The 24,854-nt window shown below is 63.3% G+C and overlaps 1 protein-coding gene across 2 annotated transcripts in view; it reads right to left on the bottom strand.

The window, feature by feature from the left end:
* The window catches only part of SLC9A3 (solute carrier family 9 member A3), a 39,393-nt gene extending 33,281 nt beyond the window's left edge, over window positions 1-6,112 (bottom strand). For both annotated transcript variants that reach the window (XM_042233997.2, XM_027980208.2), the window contains exon 1: window positions 5,767-6,112. In XM_042233997.2, coding sequence (XP_042089931.1) covers window positions 5,767-5,983 — 217 coding nt within the window. In that variant the 5' untranslated portion in view covers window positions 5,984-6,112. The remainder of the gene's footprint in view (window positions 1-5,766) is intronic.
* Window positions 6,113-24,854: the final 18,742 nt, after the last annotated feature.

The raw sequence follows: 24,854 nt of genomic DNA, 5'->3' as shown, positions 1-24,854 counted from the left end.
CCTGCTCCCTCGTTGGCGCCTTCGCCCGGACCACCTTCCCCAGCCCCTCTGGCTTTGCCAGCCCCACCCTTTGTGGCCCTTCTTGACTGTCCCCCAGACGGGAAGCCTGCACCCTGGCCACCACCTGACCCCTCAGCCTAGACTCTGACCCCCCATGTCCAGCAAGCCCCGGGGCCTCTCCATTCTTTCTAGAGCGAGCGCGTAAACACTTGGCTTGCAGGTGTGGACTTGAGACACAGCAGTTCCAAGGACAGACCCCATGGCCTTGAGGCACTGCCTGGGGCTTCAGCCCTGGCTCCACAGGCTGGTCAGGCTGGCAGAGGTGAGATGGCTCCTCACCCTGCCCCAGGGCACAAGGGGCCTGGTGGCCAGCACACGCCCCCCACAGCCACCTCAGGGCCTTCGTAAGACCTTGGAGCCACCTGGGTGCCACCTGGACCCTGGGCCACCTGAGGGCCACCTGGTTGCCACCTAGACCCTGGGCCACCTGCGTGCCACCTGGACCCTGGGGAAGCCCACCAGCCGTGGGCTCTCTCCTGCCCAGGCCCCCTCCCACCCACCCTCCCTGCTCTCACTGGCACATGGTGCCCTGTGTCCCGTGGCTGACCTCGCCTGCCCCCAGGAACTGACACACCCTGAGGGAGGTCTGGTCTGTTTTACGGGAAGCCGTGGCACTACCAGGCATGTGGCAGCATTAATTTTGGCAAAATGAATGTTAAACAAGCGCTAGGAGCTGCAGCTGCTAAGAATCCAGCATGTCGGCCTCAGTAATAAACAAATGTTCAGGCCCAGAGGTCGTCGCTGTGCGTGCACCCCGGACCAGGTTTCTCGCGGGGGCGCATGAGCTGGCCATGCAGGCGCTGTGGCCCGCGCGTCTGGGCCTGTGGGTCTGCCCTGTCCAGTCTTGTGCCAGAAGGTGGGGCTGGGCGTGAATGCACAGAATTTCAGCTCATGGCGAGGCTGCTGCGGGCCAGGCCTCAGGGGTGAGCTGCCCCCGCCGCAGAACCCCAGAACCCTGCCACGCCCACGGGGCTCTGAGCAGGTCCGGCTGCGCAAGCCCACGGGGTGGTTGCCGGATGCACCCCTCACGGGAGGCTGTGTGATAATTCGGTTAAGAATTTGAGGAGCTTCGGGAGCCTCTTGCTGGGCCGGCACCTGGAGGGTTTGCCGTGTCCATCCCTTCACTGTCCAGCACTGCCCGGCCAAGCACACGCGTCTGTGCAGACCTGCAGGAGCAGGGCCTGGGCGGGCCGGCCTCCAGGCCTGGGGCTCTGTGCCGCCTCTGCGGGGCTGCCCTGCCTCAGACAGAAGGCCTGGGTGCTGAGGGGTGACCTGAGGGCCCATCTGATGGGTTCTGCAGGCAGAGCTGCTGGGGAGAACGGCCTTCGCAGGCCCCTGGGTTCCCCTGGCGCCCCTCTGACCCCTCGCCCTGAACAGATGGAGGAGACAGACTTTCCAGCATGAGAGGGGATGGATCAGGGACAGGAGACCACGGGCAGGGTTGGCGAGGGGGTGTTGGACGGAGCAGGCGCAGGTAAGCAGGTTTCTCTCAGGAGCGCACCCAGGCCACCCCCAAGGCTTCCTGGTGCGGGGGCAGGGCCCCCAGCTGAGCCCGGGGAGGACCCCACAGCCTGGGCCCCAGTGCGGGGAGGTCAGTCCCCGGGCCCGGCGGGGGTGGAGACGGAGGAGCCCCTCCCCTGAGGGATGGCGGGGTGGGCGGAGGAGGGCTGGGGGGAGCCGGCCCTGGCTCATGGGGACCCTGCCTGTTCCATGCTCCCACTAAGGGCGCTTGGACAGTAGGCAGATGACGCGGGGTCCAGTCGGGCACGGGGCTGGGAGGGCCCAGCAGAAGGGTCAGCGAGCTCAGGCCCCTGTCTTAGAACCCCGTGTGGTTCTCTCGGACGCCCTTGTGGGAAGTGGCCAGACAGACGGCTCCCCAGGGCGTCCCGTCTGCCGAGCAGGCAGGACCGGGGTGTCAGCGCCTCCCAACCTTTGCCCCTCGTCCCCAGGACACTCCAGAGAGACGCCTTAGCTCCAAATGCCGATTGTTTTACAGCTACAGTAATTCTTTTCGCAGGCGGTTCCTGAGAAGGGAGACTTTACACCTCCAGCAAGGGAACGCCGCTCCTGTGGCGACTGCAGGGAGCGGCCCTGGTCCCAGGCCTTGGCCAAAGGGCCTTGATCCATCTGTCCTGCCAAGCTGGAGTCCACTGGGGCCCACGGACTCATCTACGCCAGGGAGCACCCACCAAGCCGTCCTGAGGCTCACCCGGCCTTTCCCGGTCACCCCCTCCTCCAGACCCTCTCACAGACCCCCTCAGGGGTGCGACGGAAGTTCAGTGGGAGCCACAGGAGGAGGGCGCTTCCACAGGAAAGAGGAACAGGGGCTGGACACGGCAGGGGGGTGCTGATAGGACCGGGGCCCTCAGCCGTGAGAGCAGAGTCCTCACTACTGCGCCCCCGGGGAATTCCCACAGGCGCCTACTTTCGACTCCAGGAGATCAGCGCTGTCTGCCTCTCCCCACAGCCCAGGAGCATGCCTCAGGGCCCGAGCCGGTGCCCAGGGCCCACACCAGCACCCGGGGCCCACACCGGCGCCCAGAGGCCCACATTGGTGCCCGGGGCCCACGCCGGCACCCAGGGGCCACGCCGGCACCCGGGGGCCACGCCGGCACCCAGGGGCTGCGCTTGAGAGAAGCCACGGACAGAGGCCCTGGGTGTCCCAGCATGGAGGTCTGTGCCCCCTCCCCCAGCAAGGGCTGGGCTGGACCGCAGTCCTACTGAGCCAATGAGAAGCCGCAGAGACAATGCTTTGCAAGTGGCAGGTGCCAGGGCGCGGGAAGCAGAGCCTGGGCGGATGAGGCTCTGTGACCCCAAGACTGGAGTCCAGCGCGCACACGGCCAGGATAGGGGCTTGCGTCTCCAGGGGCCAGGCTGCTGCGGCTTCTGAGTCCCAGGTCTGGGCTGGGCGGGTGTGTGTGTGAAGAGGGTCACACCTGAAGCCCGAGGCCCCCAGCTACTCCTCAGGGTGCCCTGGGGACCCTTCTGATTAGGAAAGACGCCCCCTGCACCCCCCGCAGAGCCCCTCCCTCCCAGGCTGGTGAAAAGGGAGGAGGCGACTGAGCCCCTTGCAAACCCAGGGGCCACGTGGGCAGGGCCAAGGCTGCTGAGGACCACCACGGCTGGGGCCTCCCCCTCTGCCAGCCCCCAACCCAAGCCGCCTCCTCTGAAGCCAGGAAGGCTCACAGGCACCCGTCTTCCCTGGAGTGTTTCTGCTGGGTCCGGGGTGGGGGGTGGCTTGGGGGCCACCCTGAGAGAGGCAGGGGGGAGGGAGGTGGTGAATCCCCACCTGCCCTTGTGGCTCCTGGCTCAGGAGGAGAAATCACACCTCCCAGCAGCTCTGGCCAAAAGTCAGCGCTGCCCTCACCCCCCGCCCCCCTCCCCGTCCTGGGAACGCCACGTCCAGGGAGGAGGGCAGGGGAGGGGGGTCCTGCCCTCTGCCCCCCTCTAGGCCTCGGTTCTGGAAGCTGCCCAGATACCCCAGCCCAGGTGGACCCCCACCCAGTGTGGCCTCAGCTTCAGGATCCAGCTCTGCCGATGTGGGCCCGCGGAGCGCTGGCCCCCAGGGGAAGCGAAGGAGGCAGAACGGGAAGAGGAAGAAGGAGTCCAGCCTGTTCCGAGGCCCCAGTGGGTCCTGGTCGGTGGCTGCAGACTCAAGACCCCCGGGGAGCACGTCACCCACCCAGGGCCCCGGGCTGGCTGAGAAGGAGGACTTGCCCCCAGCGGGGACCCCGCGCACACGGGTACTCGGAGGTGGCTGGGTGCGGGTGGGGAGACCTGGGGGTGCCACAAGGGGAGGGGACCAGCTGAGGGGCCAGGAGGGGACAGAGAGGGGTTGCGGGGGCTCCGGAAGCAGGGGTCACAGGACGCCCAGGCTGAGCCACCGGGCGGGCCCTGGGGACCCATGGGAGTCAGAGCAGCAGGTCCTGGAGGACAGGGCAAGGCAGGGTGGGGCCCGGCTTGCCTTCTACGATGAGAAAGCGGGGAGGGGGGCCCCAGCACCTTCTCAGAGGAGCCGCCAAATGCAGGGCAGCACGGGGGCCCAGGGCGGAAGGCAGCCCCTCAGGTCTCCCTGGGGACCCACTCAGTTTCCTTGGCGTGTCTACCCAAGCCTCCCCCAACGCATGCCTCACCCCTCCGCTCAAGTGGAACCAGCAGTTCCCCTCAGGTGGAGCTGTTGAAAGGGCAAGGGGTGGGGCAAGAAGACCCCCCTCAAGACTCAGGACGGAGCAGGCTGGAGCAGGCAGCACCTCCCCAGAGAAGGTCCCCTCGGGAGGAGTGCCTGGGAGACAGGGGGCAGGCTCTTCCTGGAGAGTAACACTGGCCCTCCACGTGCATGCCCCATGTCTGAACCCGAGCTGGACTTGCACAGAAAGTTTTGTGCAATTTGCTCCCAGGGGAGCCTCAGGTCAGGGTGCTTCTGGAGCCCCGGGGAGGCTGGACCTGCCCAGCAAGTGACCAGTGTTGGCAGGTCCCCCGAGGCGGAGACATCCAGGGCAGACATAGCATGTGAGACCATATCCCCCTGCTCACATTTCACTTCTGACATCAGGAACTCCCACAAAGAGACAGCGAGTCGGGGGCGCTCGGGGCCAGGCAGGCATGGCCAGGGAACCGAACAGGCATCAGAGTGGCAAGGAAGAGACCAGAGAGCTTGAAGAAATAGAAAGACGTGACGGACTTTAAAAGGAGCTGGTTGGCAGGCGGGGCTGAAGCAGAAGCAATCTGTAACCAGCCGCCACCAGGAATCCCCCAAGCCAGGTCCAGAGTCCTCGGACAGACTCTCCCCAGAGCCGGCCCCTCCCATCCTGCTGAGGAGGCCGTGCCCCCCCAGACCCCCCATTCGGAAACCACTGCTGACCTGTCCCAGTCTCGGCCCTTCTGTGAGTGTGTGGGGGTGTCCTCAGCACCCCCCCTCCCCGGGACAGTTTCCCCCTCTCCACTTGCTAAGACACACACACCATCACACGTCCACCACCCCGGAAGACCCTCCCTGGTGTGGAAACTTTGGTCCTCAGCTGCTCCTGAGAAAGCTGCCCTTCCTGTCACCTTGCCTGGAGTTTCCTGCAATTCCTACTTTGCCGGCTCAGTGGAGCAAGTCAAGAGAAGAGCGGTCTTTCAGACCAGGACTTTGAGTAGAGAAACACTGTCAATGGAAAACTCGCGCCTGTAAATAGGACTTCACTGAGCTTCATGTCGAGTGGCGCCGTTTTTCTTTCTGCGCTGGGGACGGAGTGCTCCAGCGCTGGAAGGCAAGGACATTCCCTCCGTCCTCCACTAACGCCCCAGACAAGCCCAACACACAGAAAAGCTGGCTGCCGGAGCCCCAGCGCGGAGCAGCCGTGGACGTCTGCGGGCAGAAGGAGCCGGGACTGCGGAGACCGGGGAGCCAGGGACGGGAAGAGGCTGCGCCCGCGCCGGCAGGACCAGGTTACCGTCGGCCACGCGCACCGCGCTCCGGGTCCGGCCAGGCTCGCCGGTCTCTGACCTCTGCCTGCGCTACCTGAGTCCCGGGACTGGCCTCTGCGGTCCGCGACCTGACCTCCCGGAAGCTGGCTGAGACGCTCCCCTTCCACAGGAAAGACCGCGGAGCCGGCGGAGCCGGGAAGAAGGCGGCGCGGAAGGCCCGCTGTTCCCTGGGGGCGCAGGAGGGGGCTGCAGAGTCCGCAGCCCGCCGCCGCGCCCGCGCAGCCCCGGGCAGCTTACCGATCTTGGCCAGGCTGGCCACGAGGATCCACAGGGCGATGATGTACGGGTCCTGGACGTGGTGCCACTCGAAGGTGACCACCTGGAAGCCCTGGGCCTCCCCGTGCGCGCCGCCGGGCTCCTCCTCCACGCCCCGCGCCCGCGGCAGCTCGCCCAGCGCCAGCAGCAGCGCCAGCAGGACCCCCCACCTGGGGCCCGGAGCCCAGCGCCCCGACATCGCTGCGGCCGCTCAGCGCCTTGTCCGGATGCTCATGACGCGGGAGCTCCGGTGCGCTCGGCGGGACGCTCGCGGGACGCGCGCGGTGCTGCGCGGAGCGGAGCGCGCTCCGGGCTCAGGCTGCTGTCCGGATCCCCGCCCGCCCGGGTGGCCTTTAATCCGGCGGCCCCCTCCCGCGCCGGGGCGGAGCCTTCCCGCCCGCCCCGCGCTCACGCGAGCGCAGACCCAGCCGCCGGCTCCCCGCCAGCCCGCCCGCCGCCGGCGCACACCCACCCGGCCCGGCCGGCCCCCGGGCCCGGCTTCCCACCCGCGCGCCCCCGGCCCCTCAGCCGCCGCCCGGTCCTCGCCCCGCGGGCTCTTCCTCCCGCCCTCCTAGTTCCCGGGTGGAGGGCGCAGCCTCGCTGGCCGCCTCGCCTTGAGGGGGCGGGCAGCGCGGGAGGGGCTGGGGGCCGGGCCCGGGATCCCCGCGGCGAGGTCGGGGAGCGGTGCCTTGAGCGCCCCTCGGCGGCGCTTGACCGGCCTCCAGAGGTGCCCGGGCCGCTGTGGGCACCACTGTGGGCGCGCCTTAGCCCTCCAGGCTGGGCGAGGGGCCCTCCGGAGCCTCCCGGCAGCCTGCCCGTCGGCAGGAGCCAGGCCTCCAGCCACCTGCCTGTGTCCACCTGGAACCTGTGTTTCCAGACGGGAGCCCCTGGGCGACAAACCCGGGCCTCCCCCGAGAGCCTCGGGTGGGCGGAACCAAGCCCCTCTGCCCTCCCCACCGGGGGCTCCCCTCCTCCTTTCTTGAGGGCCCCTCCCTCTGACCTGGGAGCTCCCCGCTGCCCCCCACCCCTGGACCTCCAGTGGAGGAACTCTGGGGCCCTTTCTTCCCCAGGGTATGACCAGCTCCACCACCAGGCCTCAGCCCCGGCCAGCCTCTGCTGCTAGCTGGACGGCCCACCTGGCCCGGGGAGAGGCACACGCTGACCCCTGTCCCCCAGAGCCCACCGCTGCTCCTCTGCCAGCGGTTCCCCTGGGACTCAGAGGCAGGCGCCCACCTCCAGGCCCCAGCCTCCAGTCCCCCCAGCCACCAGTCCCCCAGCTTCTAGCTCCCCGGCCTCCAGTCCCCCGGCCTCTGGTCCCCCAGCCTCCTGTCCCCTGGCCTCCAATACCCCGGCCTCCAGTCCCCAGGCCTCCAGTCCCCCGGCCCCCAATACCCCGGCCTCCGGTCCCCCAGCCTCCTGTCCCCCAGCCTCCAATCCTCAGCCTCCAGTTGTCTGGGCCCCGGGCCTCTGGTCCTTCAGCCCCCCGTTCCCCTGGCCTCCAGGCCCCCAGCCTCCGAGCCCCCAGCGTACGGTCCACAGCACCTTCAGAACTCCCTCAAGCCTGCCGGCCGCTCAGTGCCTGTGGCCAGCCCACAGCGGCTCAGAGCCCTGCGCCTCCTTCAGCTCCTGTGGGCCTCCCCACTGAGAGGACGGGCCCTGGCCCCTCCCTGAGCTCCTCAGCGCCTGCCCTGGGGACCCCATCAGCATCCCCTCCGCTTCCTGAGGTGCCCTTCTCCTCCTGCTGCAGCTAATCTCAGCTCACAGGGGTGACTCAGGACTCCCCTCCTCCAGGCTCCGGGCAGGGCTGCTGTCCCTGTAGGAACGTCTTTCCACGAGTGAAGGGCTCCACAAAGGCCCTGAAACTGCCCGACACACAGAGCCCCCAGGAGAGAGCGGCTGGATGCAAGGACAGACGGGTGGGCAGATGCGTGGGTGCAGAGGTGGGTGGGGGCATCTTTTAATACCTGAGTCTGTGTCAGGGTCCCAGGAAACTCGAACACCGTGACTACCCTTGGGTCCTCTCCTGTTTCTGGCTGGTGGGAAGTGGCCACCAGTGGTGTGGGGGAGAGAAAGCAAGTTCAAATTCTGCTCCACGGGGGAGCTGGCTGAGTGGCTGAGCTCTGAACGGTGGGTGAAGCTGGTTGGCTCTTTGGGAAGAGGCTGCTGAGGGCCTCAGTGCTCCCTGGGTGTCCCTCTGCTTTGAGGTAGCCTGGGGGTCCTGGCAGGGGGAGGAAGGCCAGCCTCAAAGGTTGCTGTGAGCGCCGGGTGGGGGCGGCACCCAGCAGCAGGAGCACGGTCCAAGCACTGGGCTGTGGCGGCTCGGCCGTATCGGTGTGTCTGTCCCCAGCTCCACTCTCAGCCTCCTGTCCCAGAGACAGGCCCCAGACCAGCTCAGGGTGCTTGCGGCCCAGCCCACGCCGTTCCTTTCGTGGGGCTCCAGGTGAAGCCTTCAGGAAGAGGGGCCTCTGCCTGTTCCCCTCACACAGAACACTCCCGTCGCTGCTGGGACGGGGCGTGCCCCGCTTGTCCTGTCAGCCCTGGGGTTTGTTCCCCGTCCTAAGAACTCATGGCATTCCTCCTGAGAGGGGCTGGTCTGAGACCCACGGAGCCGTTCAAAGGGCAGAAGAGCAGAGCGTCACTGTGTGGACTCGGATTCTCCAGTGCCACCGCTGGCCGTGGCCAGGGTGCTGCAGAGGTGACCACAGGCTGCCAGGGACAGAGGAAGGGACGCGAGCCCCTGCAGGGGTGGGTGAGCCCTGGGGCGTCTCGTGCGGCAGGCAGCGCCCGGGCGAGGAACCCGGCTACGTGGCTGCATTTGTGGGCATCTGCACAATGAACGCGTCCCCAGGGTGGATGGCCTGAGAACTGTGCCAGCCTCCCCAGCGAGCCTGGCCAGCATCACGGTGTGTGGTGCGCACCGTCCCCTCCTGACCCCTCCCGACCCCGAGCCCAGCTGCCTTGACCACTTCTCCAGCGTCACCCCCTGGACTGCTGCCGTGGGTGGGTGGGCAGCCTCCAACCGGGTGTGTGGTTTCAGGCAGGGCTGTAGCCTACCCCGGTCCCAGGCTGCCATCCACAGAGGGACAAGTGGCAAGACCAAGCGCACCCAGAGGGCTGTTTGCATTTGGTGGGGGGCGTCTTGAGAAGTGTCCTCAGGACCGTGATGACCGCCCTGCTCACAGCGGCCTTCAGACAGCCGTGAGCCGCCCCCTCTACCCCCCTCCCCTCCGTTCCCCCCGCCGCCCCCTCTACCCCCCTCCCCTCCGTCCCCCCTCTGGCCTGGGTCACCAGGAGGTCTGCCTGCAGACGCGTGGCCTCAGAAAGAAGCGCCCCAGATGGGATGGGGTAATCATCAGAAACCTGTTTTCTCACAGAATTTGAGTCTGGGAGTCCAAGGTCAAGCCCGACGGGGCTTGGTTCTGGTGATAAGCCCCCGCGTGGCCTGTCCTCCGAGCAGACTGGAGCGGAGGAGCACGCTCCCTTTCTCTTCCTATAAGGCGTTGATCCCATTGGATCAGGACCCATCCTGTGACCTCACCATGACTGCCTCCTGACGCCCCCTCACTGAGTGTCGTCGCAGCGGGCGGCTGGGGCTGCAGGGCAGGAATTGGAGGGGAAGGACGCGGTTCAGCCCGGGACGCCCACGGCAGAGCCACAGCCACGCAGCGTAACCTGAAACGCGAGAGCAACGCGAGGAGGCAGCCCAAACCCTGAACACCCGAAGTGAGAAAGTCAGGATGAAAACACCGCGTCCAGCCCATTGTGGTACTTGTGGTTATGAATTTCGTTCACGGGGCTGGTGAGAAGCACCTTATGAATGACGAAGCGACGGCTTACGCTTTTGCTGACAACACGCCGGGATGAGAGTCCTGTTTTGATGTGATTGTAAGATGTGGGAGGGGGGCTTCCCTGGTGGTCCAGGGGCTAAGAATCCGCCTGCCAATGCAGGCGACACAGGTCTGATCCCTGGTCTGGGAGATCCCACATACCTAAGCCCGTGTATCACAACTCCTGATGCCTGTGTGCCCTAGACCTTGCTCCAAGCAAGAGACGCCACCGACGCGAGCACTGCCCCTGCTCGCTGCAGCTAGAGGAAGCCGTGCGGCAGCAGAGGCCCAGGGCCAAACAGGAGGCTGTGGAAGGCTTCGCCCGCGCATCTCAGCGGGCACGCTGGCTCCTCTGGAGGTCTCGCTGCCCAGGAATTCCCGCGCGGCCTGCCTGCCTGCTGAGTGCCTGCCGTGAGCCAGGGGCTGTCCAGGCCAAGTCTGCGTAGCTGCACGTGTGTTGTCCTGTTCGACCCGTGTGGTCTGCCTGCCGGCCTCTGCGGCCTCGGCTGAGCCTGGAGCCTTTGGCCTCGGGCCAAGCTTGCAGGGAAGGGGCGTTCGGACATCTGTGCAGGCACATTCTGTCCCCAGCCCTGGGGCCGGACTCACGCTCCCATCACTGACAGGCCGGGGTCCAAGGTGGGATGGAGTTTCCAGCGGTCGTGGGCCCCCCCCAGGGCAATGCACAGTCCGGGCTTCGGGGGCTGGGCTGAGTGCAGACCGTGACCTCGACCAGGGGCCATGCCAATCCGCCCCACTCCCTGGAGGACAAAAATGACCCTGGACCCTGCCCGCAGCCCGTGCTGCTGGGACCTCAAAAAACCCCTCGGTTGAGGGCATGCTTGGACCTCATGCCTGGTGACCTGCCCTCCCAGCCCCCAGGCCAGCCCAGTGGCCTTTTGGACAGAGTTGGACCCGCCAAGGCCCACGGAGCCCAGGACAGCCTGACTTCTGGACTCACCCTGTGACCACCAACAGAGGCCAAAATAGCCTAAAATTGAAAATCCACTCTGGCCGAGAAAGGCAAGAAGAAAAGCTTGGCAGACTTAGAACAGAGTGAGTTTCATTACTCATCTGATATCGCAAGTAATATCTGCGATCACTGAACTATTAGTGGAGAAGCTCTGAGAGGCCAGGACCTGTCAAGGGCACCTGCCCACTGTCTCCAGAGAGAGAACAGAAGGGCTAGGAATAGGGGGGGAGAGCAAACTGGCCGTCTTGGCAGGTGAGATTGCTGCCCACAGGCAACGTCCCAAGAACTTGGACACACGGTTAGAATTAAACAGTGGATGTGCGAGGCTGCCGGCTGCAGACCGCCTCCAGTTCTGCCCCCAGCAGCAAATTCTTTAGGGAGTGAAAGCCAATTGAAAAGTGCTATTTATACAACATCAAACATAAGAAATACCTCGGGAAAAATCCGGACGTGCAAGATACGCAAGCCGCTGTGGGAGAACGCTCCAGGGACTGTCCTAGGCAAAAAAGCTTTATAGATTTAATTTCACCCATGACTCTCAGACTGTTCAGACCTTGTGTTTCGTCTGTGCCCGTTTTGGTAGATTGAATTTTCAAGGATTTTGCCTTTTCATTAAAAGTGTCGTGTGTACTTGATGCAAAGCTCACAGCGCTGTTTTTAAGCTGTTGGTTTATTTGCGGCTGCGCCGGGCCTTAGCTGCTACGTGGGCTCTTCGGCAGTCGCGCCCAGTGGGGCTGCTCTCTCGTCGCGGCGCCCAGTGGGGCTGCTCTCTCGTCGCGGCGCGCCGGTTTCTCACGGTGGAGCCCGGGCGCCAGGACTCGCGGAGCTCAGCAGTTGCGGCTCTCGGGCTTGGCTGCTCCACGGCCTGTGGGGTCTTCCCAGACCAGGGACGGAACCTGTGTCTCCTGCACTGGCAGGCAGACCCTTCACCGCTGAGCCACCGGGGAGCCCCCATCGGGTTTTACGATCCCTTTTAAGTCTGTGCATTTCCGGGTGACGTGCCGCTCTGCTTGCTCGTGCTAGTGACGTCCGTCTCCCCGCTCGTGGGGGTGAGTCCTGCTGGGGGCTTGTCCACACCCAGAGCCTGCGCGGCGCCCTGGGCTCTGGCCCTGCTGACGCTCTCTGCCGTCCGCCTTCTGCTGCAGAGACGCCGCTGCCACTTTCCTTCTCTCTCTGGCTTCCCTTGGCGCTCTCTTTCTAGCTTCTTAAACTGAAACCTTAGTTCACTGATTTCCAGTGTTTCTCTTTTTTTAATGTATGACTTTTCCAATAAAAAAAAGTTGCAGCGCTTCCTCTATAACTGCTCTTCTGCATTCTGGTGGATTTAACATGTTGCGCTTTTCCTTATCAGTTCAAAATATTTTCTGATTTCCACTGTCATTTCTCCTTTGACAAAGGCTGCTTAGACATGTGAGGCTCACATGGCAGCTGCTAAGTTTCCAAATATTCGGGGGCGGGGCGGTTTCCTGCTGTCTTTCTGTCTTTGAAATCTGATAGACACCCCCGCATGGCCAGAGCACACGCTGCGCCGTCTCAGCCCTCCTGCATTCGCTAGGCCTCTGTCTGTGGTTGGGAGTCTGGGCTATTTTGGTGAACATCCCACGGACGCTTGATGGAAGTGTGGATTCTGCAGCTGAACGATGTAGCATTCCACTATTAGTCCATTTGGTCAAGCTGATTGGTTGTGTTTTTCAAGTCCGTACTTTTACTAACTTCAGGACCTGAGAGAGATGCTAAAACCTTCTCTGGAGGCGAGTTGCCTGTGTATCAGTCTGTCAGCCTCCGCTCTCCATTCAAGCCGTGCTGCAGGACGGCTGTGTCCTCGGGGGAGGCCCCCTCCTCTCTGCTAACGCTCCTGCCTGAGTCTCCTCTGGCGCCCTGCAGACGCTTTTGATAATGTGTGCATGGAGCACCCTGCTCCTTCCTTTGGCTTTCAACCTGTGTCTTTATATTCCGAGCACGGCGTTGGTTTCCTCGTCGGGTCTGACGGGGTTCATGTTCACGCACGTAGCTGTGGCCAGCAGCGTGTGACCGGCTGCTGTGGGTCAGGGCCCAGGCGTTGCCAGAGGGCCTCCTGCCGCGCTTGGGCAGCAGGCGTCCGTGTCTCGGCCACCACAGCGCTCACCTGGGGCTCAGCTCCACTCTGTTCTGTCGCTTGCTCAGGCTTAGCTCAAATGCCTCCATGCGCACAAATGTTTTCTCCTGCCTTGGGGACTCATTCATTTCCTGGGAGTCCTTCTGTGAGCAGGGCGCCTGATCCCCCAGGAAGCGTGGTGCTGAGCCCTGGGGCCATGGGGCTGTGCCCACCGTGCATGAAAGGGCATTCAGCATGGCTGGGGGCAGCCGCCAGCCTGATCCTGCAGGTCACATGGGGCTGGGCCCTGCTCGAGATGGCTTCTGCCCTCCCAGGCCTGGTCACTGCGGCTCCTGGACATCACTGAAGAGGAAAGGAGTTGGCTGAGTGTGCATCGGCCCCGATGTGCTCCCCACGTGCCTCCGCCCTCTGGGGCGGAAGAACCGGGATCCTCCTGAGGTCTCTACCTTCACACTTCCCTGGAACCAGAAGGCCTGGGGGGATCGGCTGGGCCTAGACCCCACCTGCCTCAGGCAAGCTCTTATTTGTGTTGGGCAGACCGAGTCCCCGGAGAGGCCTCCTGCCCGGAGCGCAGCAGTAAACACCCTGCTGTGTCTGCGCCCCGCACCATGCCCCACGGCGACCCCTGTCCCGGGAGCTGACGGTGACGGGGGCAGGTGGGACAGCCGTGCACGGCTCCTCCAACCTCCCAGGGCCGCGTGTGGCACAGGCAGCAGTGGGTGCCGGAGCCTGTGGGCCCCCCAGGGCTGCTGGCGCAAGACCAGGGCCCCTTGGGCCTCAGCGCCTTGCTTGCCTGGCCCCACCCTCAGCCCCACCCCCCACCCCCGGCCCAGCAATCAATAGTGTCAGCCCAGGCCTAGCGCAAACCCTCGCCAGGAAGGCCAGGTGACAATGGCTGGACAGGCCAGCTGGGCTTGGTCCCAGGGGCTTGGTGTGTGCGTGTGTAGAGGACTTGGGAGGCCGGGGCTCAGAGCTGGCGTTCCCCCAAGAGAGCTCCATGCTCCCAGACAGGCCACTATGCTCTGCGGGCCGCAAGCTTGCACGCTCTGGGGATGAGCCCCGTTCCCTGAGAAGGGGTCAGCTTTTTTTTTAAATCTATTGATTTAATTGGAGGCTAATTATTTTACAATACTATGGTGGTTTTTGCCACGCATTTCCATCAATCAGCCACGGGTGTACATGTGTCCCCCGTCCTGACCTTCCCTCCCACCTCCCTCCCCATCCCATCCCTCAGGGTCGTCCCAGTGTGCTGGCCTGGAGCGCCCTGTCTCATCCATCCGACCTGGACTGGCGATCTGTTTCCCATATGGTAATATACACGTTTCAACGCTGTTCCCTCACATCACCCCACCCTCGCCTTCTCCCACAGAGTCCAGAAGCCTCTTCTTCACATCTCTGTCTCTATCGCCGCTTCACATGTAGGGCCATCGTTACCATCTTTCTAAACTCCATATATATGCATTAATGTACTGTACTGGTGTTTCTCTTTCTGCCTCACTTCATTCTGTCTAAAGGGTCAGCTTTTTAAACACTTTCTCTCCTGATAGCAGTTCTTCAAGAAGCCCCCAGGGAGGCGGCTCAGTCCCTGGTTGTGGAACTGAGATTCTGCCAGCCACACAGCAAGGCCAAAAACAGGAGAAAGAAAAGAACCTGGAGATATTCGTCTGGGAGTGACTTCAGAGCGCCTGCTGGGGGAGCAGCCTGCGAACACGGTCGTGCTTTTGCCCTTGCGGCCGCATCCTTGAGTGGGAGCAGCGTCCGCATGCCAGCTTCAGCTTCAGAGTCAGAGGCCTTCTGTGAGCCTGGAGTTCACGGCCCCCGAGGTGCTGGGTTTGGGGGGTCCTGGCGCCTGGAGAGGTGGGGCCTGAGGTGGCAGAGGCTGCTGGCGCTGGGAACAAGACCGGACCCCTGTGCCCCTGTTGCGGCTCAGGCTGGTACCCCGGCGAGCTTGGGACCACCCCCGGTGGGACTGACCCACTACCAGGGGTGCCACGGGCTCTGCTGTGGGGGCTTCCCCCTCTGGGCTCAGGGGGGACTCGCTGGAAGAACCAGTGAGCAGAGTCTGAGTCCTAAAACCCTGGAGCCCTGCTTCCCTGGGTCTCGGAACTGCTCCTTCCCCCTAGCGCCTGGTCAAGTGGCCCTGATCAGCCTTGGTGCTGCCTGGACCCAAAGGCAGACAGACGCAACGCAGGGAGCTGGCTTCCCTGAGGCCGGCTGTGGGCCCCCAGCAGGCCGGCTGAGGATGGAAAGTTTTCTGGAGAGGAATGCGTGCGGCGTGGTGGGAAGGTGCATTCCTAGGAGGAGGCCGGTGAGCAGGACACTCATTTGCACAAATTAGCCTTTTAGATGGCGAGGCTGCTCACGCAAGACTGCTCGGCACAGGGAGGTTCCTGGGGGCCTCGTTGTCCGGGGCACGGCCGCGGCCCTGCCAGCCCGCACACGGCCTCTCCACCCTGGCCGGGAGGATGGTGGGGGGACAAAGGGCGCTGTCCATGAACGGTCAGCACAGGGCGGGCCGCACGGGCTCCAGTCCCCCCAGGCCGACGCCTCTGCTGGTGCTTTGATGACAGAAGTGCCGCTGCCCCGCCCGGGGAGGCCGGGACACACTGTGCCCGTGGTGTCCCGAGTGACCCTCCGAGAGGCCGTGACCCCAGCGGCGGGCAGGGGCCGGCATGGCGTGGGGCGCTCATCCATGTCCGGGCAGGAGGCAGACCCCAGCCCTGGCACCCACTGTGCACCCAGCCCTTGGACCCTTCAGAGCGTCCTGCCCCAGAATCTGCGCTGGTCACAGGAGGGGGGCCACTGAGGGGGCAGTCCTCTGTAGAGATGCTGCAGGCCACAAGCAGTTCACGCAGCCCAGGGTCTGGGGACCCCTGTGGCCTCTTTGAGGGGGCCAACCCTGTTGGCCCAGAATCCCCTGAGAGACCCCCCAAACTGAAAGGAGGTTCCTGGAGGAGCCTGCCCCACTGGAGGAAGAGGACCCAGGAAGGCCACCTGGCTCCTGAAGCCCTTGGTGTCTCCCTGCAGGCTGGGGAGCCACAGGGACAGGGTGGGCGGTGCTGGGGCCCCTGGCCACCTTGGTGAGGGGGTGGAGCTGGTGGGCAGGGCACCCTCAGTCTCCAAACGCTTGTCCCCAGGCTCCCAGATGCCCCTGCCTCGGCCCTGGAAGGCCGCTGCCCTCTCGGGGGTGTGCTGGATTCTGGGGGACACCGAAGCCCAGGTGGGAGCTGGCCGGGCCCCATGGTCAGCCAGGACCTGCCTTTGTGTGTCTCCCGCAGGACTGTCCCGAGTGAAGCTGTGGCACTGCTGTAGCCAGGGCCCCTGGCGGGCACGGATCCCTCCCCTGCACCACCACTCAGGGCCTGAGGCATCCCAGGCCCGGGACCCTCATCACCTGTCACCTCTGCCAGGGACTCTCCAGGGAAGCCGCCTCAGGATCGTCAGGACAGCCTCCACGTTGCCCTTGGTGGAGGCCAGTGTCCCAAGGTGGCAAGTTGGCCTGCCGCCCAGCAGTGGGCATCCTCCCAGGCCTGTGGGACACGTTCTGTGGCGCCGCCTGGCCCCAGTGTGTCCTGCCTGTGTCCGGTGACTGGCTCTGGGCACGAGGTTTGCCGGGAGCCCTGCGTACAAGGCTCCCGGGACATAGGCCCTTCACGAGGCTGGGGCGCTGCTGGGCACGTGGGCTTCCGGTGGCTCGGTTTCCCCACTTGTGAGACGAGGGCGAATGTGGCTCCAGGGAGGACGAGAGGTAGGGAGGCCGCAGAGACATAGGTTCGCCCCAGGCTGCCCCGCGGGCAGGAGCCGACACCCCTGGGCTGAGTCCCGGGATCTCGGGGGCTCACCTGAGAAGCGCCCAGAGAGGCCCTCCTGCTGCCCGCAGCTCGGGGGTGGGCGCCGTCGGCCCTCCACGGGTTCAGGCAGCTCAGACTAGCTCAGGGGCCCCTCCCTGGGGGCTCGCTGGGGGCTTGCTCCATCCTCACCGGCACCCCCTGACCCGGAGCCGGGCTGGGCACTGCCCAGGGCCAGGCAGTGAGGGCGCCAGGGGGTCAGGCCGTCCTGGGCCGGCCCTGGCTGGGCCGAGGTCAATTGGGGGCTGTAAAGGAGACACGGCCACGGGACTTCTTTCCAGAAACAGGGCTTGCTGGGTTTATGGTGTGTAATTCGGTGGAAGAATTGGGAAAACAGCACTATCTGAGTCATGCTTAGTGGCTCCAGAGAGGGTGTGGAAAGGCAACTCCCCATGCCTCCTGCAGCCCCCCAGCCAGGCAAGCTGGGTGCAGAGGTCACCGCATAGATTTGGGATGCTGGGGACAGGATGGAAATTCAAGGTTTTCTTCCCCAGTTTGAGCTTGCTTTCTCGACTGGCTCCAGCCAAGCCCAGGGTGGACCCTGGTACCCCAAACCTGAGGTGCCCGAACGGCCACTGCCCCGAAACACCAGCTGCAGTTTAGATTTCAGGAATAATATTTTCAGAATCAATCTTTCATGCTCTTGCGTTTCAGCTTGTGAAAACAAGGCTGTTTTTCTTGGCTGCTCGCTCAGGGTCCTCCTGAAGAACTGCCGGGTCAGCCCCCTCCCAGCCGGCTCACCTCCCCTGTGACCTGCCTGAGAACAAGAGTGGACGCTGACGGTATTTTCTCAGTGATCCTGCGATTCTGACACTGTGTCGAATGCATGCTGTCTGCTCACAATCAGCTCACAGGCTGGACGTCGTGGGGAGTTCCTCAGTCCCCTGAGCTTCCCTCTGGGTTGGGGCCGCACGTCCTTTATTTAACACAGTTTGGTGTCTATGGAAACGAACCAGAAAGGACAGGGGCCGGCCACGATGCTCTGCGGTGGCATGGATGCCCCCATCCCCAGTGCTGGCCACCCCCCACGTTTGTGCGGACAGCTGCCCGCAGCCAGGGCTGGGCGTGCCCACAAAGCTGTGTGTGTGTGTGAGTGTGAGTGTTCGGAGACTTGGAACGGTGCCTGGGCCCCCTGAGAGCAGTTCATGGGCACTGCCCTCTGACACGCGTGCCTCCTTTCCCTCCCACGTGCGCCAAGAAGGGTGGTGGCAGGGTGTGCCCCGAGAAGGAGGGTGGAGGTGAGGCCTGGACACGGCAGAGGCCCCGGGTGGAGGGCAGGGCCGGAGGTGCCCCAGGAGGCTGCACCCACTGGCAGGAGCACCTGGGAGCTGCAGGAGCGGGCACTCAGTCACCGGCCCCTCCCCTGGCCGTGCAGCCGGGAACAGGCGCAGCTGAGCCCGCCTGCTGAGCAGCATGTTCCTGCTGAAGCCCCGGCGTCCGCGCTCTGCACGACCTGCTGCCGGGACGTGCTCGGGAGGGAGCTGCCTACAGGGCGATGGGTCACCTTACAGCCTCTCACCCCAGCCTTGCTTCCCAGCACTGCTGTCTGTGAGCCAAGAGGGAAAAGCCCGTGGAGACGGGAAGGCCTGGGCTCCCAGGGGTGACCTGAGTGACCGGCCCCTCGTCAGGGCTGTGGCCTGGGGCAGCCGTTGGCGCAAAGTAGTGAGAACAGGAAAACCTCAGCTTTTAATACAGACGGCCATGGGGGCATCGCCCCACAGCTCCCCAGGGGTGGCACAGATGTTGGTGGAGCATCAGGGGTCCTAGCTCCAGAGTCCCAGCATGGGGGGATCTCAGTGCCAGGGGTCCCGGGGTCCCAGCTCCAAGGGTCCCAGCACGGGGGCCCCGGCCACCCCTGTGCCTGGCCCCATGTGGGTGGCCAGGGGGCAAGTCTGCACCCTCCCTTTGGACCTTCCTCCTGACCTTGGTGAGGTTCACAATGAGAGGAGGCTCTTATCAGGTGTTTTCCCTCCTTCTCATTAAATCCTTATCAAACAATAGTGCCAGCGCTGGTGAGATACCCACGGGGTGCAGGATTACGTATTAACTCTGCTAATTAATGTGTACAGCAGAGGGTGGCTCAGACCACCGTGCACCGTGGGACAGCAGCTTCCAAGGAGAGATGGCCCCTCAGGCCACAGAGCCTCCCCTCTGGTCCAGGCCAGAGGCCCCCTCCCCACCCTGGCTGCTCCCCTGTCCTCCCCTCCAGAGCAGGAGCAGCTCTGGGGAGGGCCCCCGCGGAGTCCAGAGGCCAGTCTCCCAGGCCCTGCGGCGGCAGAAACAGCCCCTGCCCATCTCTGAGACTCAGCGTGGGCTCTGGGCTCCCTCTGCGTCTCCTGCCCTCTGTCCTCCTGCCACAGGGGACCCCCCGAGGCCAGCCTTGACCTCCACACCTTCCATTTTCTCCTTGTCCAGAGCCAGCTCAGCCCAGATCACCTCCTGCCTGCCCTTCCCTCCGCCTGTTCGGGAGCCAACCCAGACCTGTTTTACCCACCATGAGGACCACAGTGGGGTCCGCAGCACGGCCTCAGCACGGGCCCCAGGCTTGGAGAGTCTGTCCAAAGGCATATCCTGTCCCTGGACCGCTGTCCATAGCTGTCCCGGGCGGCACCCGGGCCCGGGGTGTGCCCACCTGGGGGACAGGTGTGGACCAGCCCCACCTGGGATGGCTTTGGGCCCCGGATGAGCTGGGGCCTGTTTCTGAGTCCGAAGGGGCCTCCTCGGGGGTCGGATGAGGAGGCTGGCTCTAGCTGGCGGTGAAGGAAGGCTGGAGCTGGCGGTGGGGGCCGTGGGCGCTGGAGAGGTGAAGTTCGGAGGGTGGGGCGTCCCCACCTGAGAATCAGCTCAATGAGACCCGGCGTCTGGGGCAGCAGAAGGGACAACGGGCACATTGGAAACCACCCCTCCCTGCTCATCACAAGCAGGCTTCCCCCGGTCAAGTCAAGTCAAGGCCCAGGGTGCGGGGAGCTCGGTGCCCTCAGTCAGCCAGGCGCTGCTGTGCCAGCCTTTCGACCCTTTGTCCCCTGTCCTGGGGGCTCTCAGGGCCCGGTTCTCCATCCCCTGAGCAACGCCCCCTAAGCCACAGGAGAGGGCGGGGCCTGGGCCGAGTGGGCGGGACCTGGGCTGAGTCGGGGCAGGGCCTGGGCAGGGCGGAGCCCAATCTCGACTGGGCTGCGGGACCCCACAGCGCCCATCCCTTCAGCTACAGATAGATTGAAATTGGGGGTAAATTGTGGGGAATCATGGTGCGCTGCTGTAGTTTTGCTGCCCTGGTGGAGTTGCATGTTTTTTGTGGGGTTCAAGTTGAAAAGCAATGTGCCCTCTTGATAAAAGTGAAAGAGGAGAGTGAAAACGTTGGCCTAAAGCTCAACATTCAGAAAACAAAGATCATGGCATCCGGTCCCATCACTTAATGGCAAATAGATGGGGAAACAATGGAAACAGTGTCAGACTTTATTTGTTTGGGGCTCCAAAATCACTGCAGATGGTGACTGCAGCCATGAAATTAAAAGACGCTTGCTCCTTGGAAGAAAGTTATGACCAACCTAGATAGCATATTCAAAAGCAGAGACATTACTTTGCTGACTAAGGTCCGTCTAGTCAAGGCTATGGTTTTTCAAGTGGTCATGTATGGATGCGAGAGTTGGACTGTGAAGAAGGCTGAGTGCTGAAGAATTGATGCTTTTGAACTGTGGTGTTGGAGAAGACTCTTGAGAGTCGCTTGGACTGCAAGGAGATCCAACCAGCCCATTCTAAAGGAGATCTGTCCTGGGATTTCTTTGGAAGGAATGATGTTAAAGCTGAAACTCCAGTCCTTTGGCCACCTCATGCGAAGAGTTGACTCACTGGAAAAGACTCTGATGCTGGGAGGGATTGGGGGCAGGAGGAGAAGGGGACGACCGAGGATGAGATGGCTGGATGGCATCACAGACTCGATGGATATGAATCTGAGCAAACTCCAGGAGCTGGTGATGGACAGGGAGGCCTGGCGTGCTGCAATTCATGGGGTCGCAAAGAGTCGGACACGACTGAGCGACTGAACTGAACTGAAGACATGTCCATCTGCAGATGAATGGACACGGAAGCTGAGGCACAGAGGCACAATGGAGTATTACTCAGCCATAAAAAGGGATGCATTTGAGTTGAGTCAGTTTTCTAATGAAGTGGATGAACCTGGAACCTATTTTCAGGGCATCAAAGGAGACAGATGTAAAGAACAAACTTTTGGACTCAGTGGGAGAAGGCGAGGGTGGAATGGTTTGAGAAAATAGCGTTGACACAGGTGCATTACCAAATGTGAAACAGATGGCCAGTGCAAGCTTGGTGCATGAAGGGCACCCAAAGCCAGTACTCTGGGACAACCCAGAGGGATAGCGTGGGGAGGGAGGCGGGGGCAGGGTTTAGGATGGGGTGGACATGAGTATACTTGTGGGCGATTCATGTTGATGTATGGCAAAAATAATATTGTAAAGTAATTATCTGCCAAATAAAATTAACTAATAAATTAAAAAAAAAAAAAAAAAGAAAGAGAAAGCAGTGTGCCAGGCCCGCCACGCCAGCATGGGTCCCCAAGTCCCAGGAGAGGACCAGGTCCTAGTCCTGCTTCCTACTTTTGGGTCCCGGGGGGGCCAGCTGGCCAAGCCCCCTTCGAAGAGGAGGCAGTTGTTAGAGCAGGAGGCACCCTAAAAAAGATACCTTCCCCTCAATTTTGCTCTGAATCCAAAACTGCTCTAGAAAAATTAAGCCTTAAAAAATTTTAAAAGATAACAAAAGTAAGAAAAGAAAGCACTGTCCTGTCTGGACAGGACATGCATTAGGGTTGAGGATGAGCAGGACTTGGCGATGGTCTGAGGCCGTGCAGGGTTGTGACACTGGGCTGGTGATGCCTCCCTGGTCTGGTCCAGGCCCTTAGCCTGGAGGGGGCCGGGCTGGCCTTTTGAAAGGTGGGTGGGCTGTCAGCCTGTGGGGCCAGGGCAAGAGGAGGCAGGGGCCCAGGGGCTTTGCTCCCCTGGCCTCATACCTTCCTCTGGGGACACTCGCTGGGGCCTTGTCACCAGCAGACCTGAGAGCCAGTGTGGTCAGGGCCGCGCTTAAGGGGTGAAGGGTGTGGGGCAGTGATGGCCGTCCCCAAGAACTGTGACCTGGCCACACCCCTGCCCTCGCAGCCCTGAAGCCTCTGCTCTGCAAAGACTCTGTGCTGCCCTGGGCCCTGAGTGGCCTATGGCACCCTCATCAGCAAGGAGAAGTGATGAGCCGTCAGGAGCAGTTGACGGAGCTGGACATCGTGTCGTTTGAACAGCGAGGAAAAGCGGCGGGGCTGGGAGCTTGTCAGAGCGGAGGCTTGCCCCCTCCTGACGGCGCGAGGGGCTCCTGCCTGGACTCAGGTGGGCAGGCTCGGTGCCTGTAGCTCAGCGATCGGACACAGGGCTTCCAGGACAGAGCCTGGCACGGCCACCCGCCGGCTACTCCCAGGGACCCGCCGCCTTACTGTAGCTGATGCGCAGAGCCGGCCTTCCCGGGCGGGCGGCAGCCCCAGCCACCCGCAGAGGCCTCCTTCCTGTCCCCGGGCCCCCAGCCCCACGAAGGCCCAGAGCAGGAGAGCCTCGGGCTGCCGCCTCCCAGCACCCCCCGCGGCCATGAGGGCCCCCCTCCCCACCCTGCAGATTCAGCCCTGGACCCCGAGGGGGGCAGGCGGGATGTTCCCACAGTCCCACGGCTGCTTCCTGGCTCCCGCAGGCTCGGCCTCCACGGCCACTGGCAGCTCTGGGCAGGTACCGGGCAGGTGCCAGGAACATGGTGCAGGCATGTGACTTTGTCCTGCCAGAGCAGGAGTGGCTGCCAGGGCCTTGTCAGGAAATCCAGCCCTGCTGCCCTCCACTGGGTGACCCTGACCCCAAGGAGCCCGCACGAGGCTTTCCCACAGTGGAGGCTGTGGGGCCGCAGGAGGTGGCAGGCAGCCTGCCCAGGCAGTGACCCACCAGCACCCTCCGCTGGGGCTGGCCTGTGAGGTCCCAGCAGGCCTTGGGCTGACCTCTGCCCTTGACCTCACTGCAGCCTTGTTACCATCCCCGCGGCCTTGTCACCATCCCTACAGCCTTGTCACCATCCCTGCAGTCTTGTCACCATTCCTACAGCCTTGTCACCATCCCTACAGTCTTGTCACCATCCCTGCAGCCTGTCACCATCCCTACAGCCTTGTCACCATCCCTACAGCCTTGTCACCATCCCTGCGGCCTTGTCACCATCCCTACAGCCTGTCACCATCCCTGCGGCCCTGTCACCATCCCTGCGGCCTTGTCACCATCCCTGCGGCCCTGTCACCATCCCTGCGGCCCTGTCACCATCCCTGCGGCCTTGTCACCATCCCTGCGGCCTTGTCACCATCCCTACAGTCTTGTCACCATCCCTGCGGCCTTGTCACCATCCCTGCGGCCTTGTCACCATCCCTGTGGCCTTGTCACCATCCCTGCGGCCTTGTCACCATCCCTGCAGCCTTGTTGCCTCTGTACCTTGTTGCCTCTGCGCCTTGTTGCCTCTGTGCCTTGTCACTGTCGCTGGGTAATGCTGCTCCAGGCTAGGGCAGCCTGTACTTGTGCTTTTAGAAGACAAGTGAGTGGGTCTGGGAGATGCCCCTCTCCACAAGTCAAGTCCCCGGAGTCACAGGTGTGGGCACTGTGCCAGCCGGCCCCCACCTTCCCGCATCTGGAACCGGCAGCAGCTGTCTCTACAGCTCAGGCTGGGCCTGGCATGTCCTGGATGGTCCGGAACGCGGTTCCCACCTGCACTGCCACCCGCACACACACATCTGGAGGGGGTACCCAGGATGCCCGGGTGGAAGAGAGGGCCTAGTGTGGGGCCTGGGAAGCAGAGGGCATGCCCTGGGGCCCCCAGGAGCCTCCCCAGGCCTGGGTCTCCCTCCTGCCGCCCTGACACCGGCAGAGCGAGCTCCCTCAGGGCTGCGGTCCCGGCCCTAGGCCCCAGGCCCCGCTGGGCCGAGGAGGGGAGCTTCCCATCCCTGGGCTCAGCTGCAATGCCGTGGTGCCTGCTTGTCTGTCGTATCCAGGCCTGCGGTCAGGGGCTCAGGGTCAAAGCTCTTCATGACCAGCCCCAGTAAGGGGACAAGCCTGGGTCTGGCCTGAGGGAGTCTGGACTCAGAGACACGGCTGTTAGAGGGCAGCCTGGTGAGGCAGGGGAGGGGGCTGGGCCGGGGCAGGGATTCCCTGGGCAGGCTCTGTGCCCAGGCTGCAGGGCCAGCCTGCCCCTGGGAGCCCGCAGGGTGTGGCTTCTCTGGGGATGCTGCCCGGTGCTGTGGAGGGTCCTGCCCTTCCCGTCTGCGCGCCGCCTGGCCCAGGGCATCCAGGCCCACTGAGAGGTCGGGATGGGATGAGGCTCCTGCTGGCGGCCTCCCCTGGGGACAGCCTGCCCTGCGCGGTGCTGCTGTTCAGGTGCATCCAAGGGGCTGCTTGCCTTGCTCACCCGAGGCCAGGCTCCAGGTGGAGTGAGCCCTTGGCCCTGCCCCCACCTGCACTGGGATCCCAGGCTGCTAGCCGTCAGCCGTCGAGCTGGGGCTGGGGTCCCGCCCCTGAGGCGACGTGAACCACAGGGAACCCCTGCCCCAAACACCACACTGGGTAGACGCAGAGCACGCGTGGCCCAGCACCTTTGGGGCTGCGCCCTGCGGGTCTCACCAGACGCCTGCCGTGGTGGCCTTGCCAGTTTTGCAGGCACCGCCTGCCCAGGGTCCTTTAGCAAGAAGTGCACGAGGGATAAATATCCATTCTGTGCCAAGTTTAATGTTGTTGCTGTTCACTCGCTAAGCTGTGTCTGACTCTTTGCGACCCCATAAGCTGCAGCACAATAGGCTTCCCTGTCCTTCATTATCTCCCGGAGTTAGCCCAGGCTCATATCGATGGAGTCAGTGACGCCATCCAACCATCTCATCCTTTGCTGCCCCCTGCTCCTTAAGCCTTTAGTCTTTCCCAGCACCAGGGTTTTCTCCAATGAGTTGGTTCTTCTCATCAGGTGGCCAAAGTATCAGAGCTTCAGCTTCAACATCAGTCCTTCCAATGAACATCCAGGACTGATTTCCTTTAGAATGGACTGGTTGGATCTCCTTGCAGTCCAAGGGACTCTCAAGAGTCTTCTCCAACACCACAGTTCAAAAGCATCAATTCTTCAGCACTCAGCTTTCTTTATAGTCCAACTCTCACATCCATACATGACCACTGGGAAAACCATAGCCTTGACTAGATGGACATTGGTTGACACAGAGACATCACTGCTTTTAATGTGCTGTCTAGGTTCCTTCCAAGGAGTAAGTGTCTTTTAAT

This window comes from Ovis aries, chromosome 16 (genome assembly GCF_016772045.2).
Source record: "Ovis aries strain OAR_USU_Benz2616 breed Rambouillet chromosome 16, ARS-UI_Ramb_v3.0, whole genome shotgun sequence".
In the NCBI taxonomy this organism is placed as follows: domain Eukaryota; kingdom Metazoa; phylum Chordata; class Mammalia; order Artiodactyla; family Bovidae; genus Ovis; species Ovis aries.
This window is presented reverse-complemented; position numbering and strand designations above follow the sequence as displayed.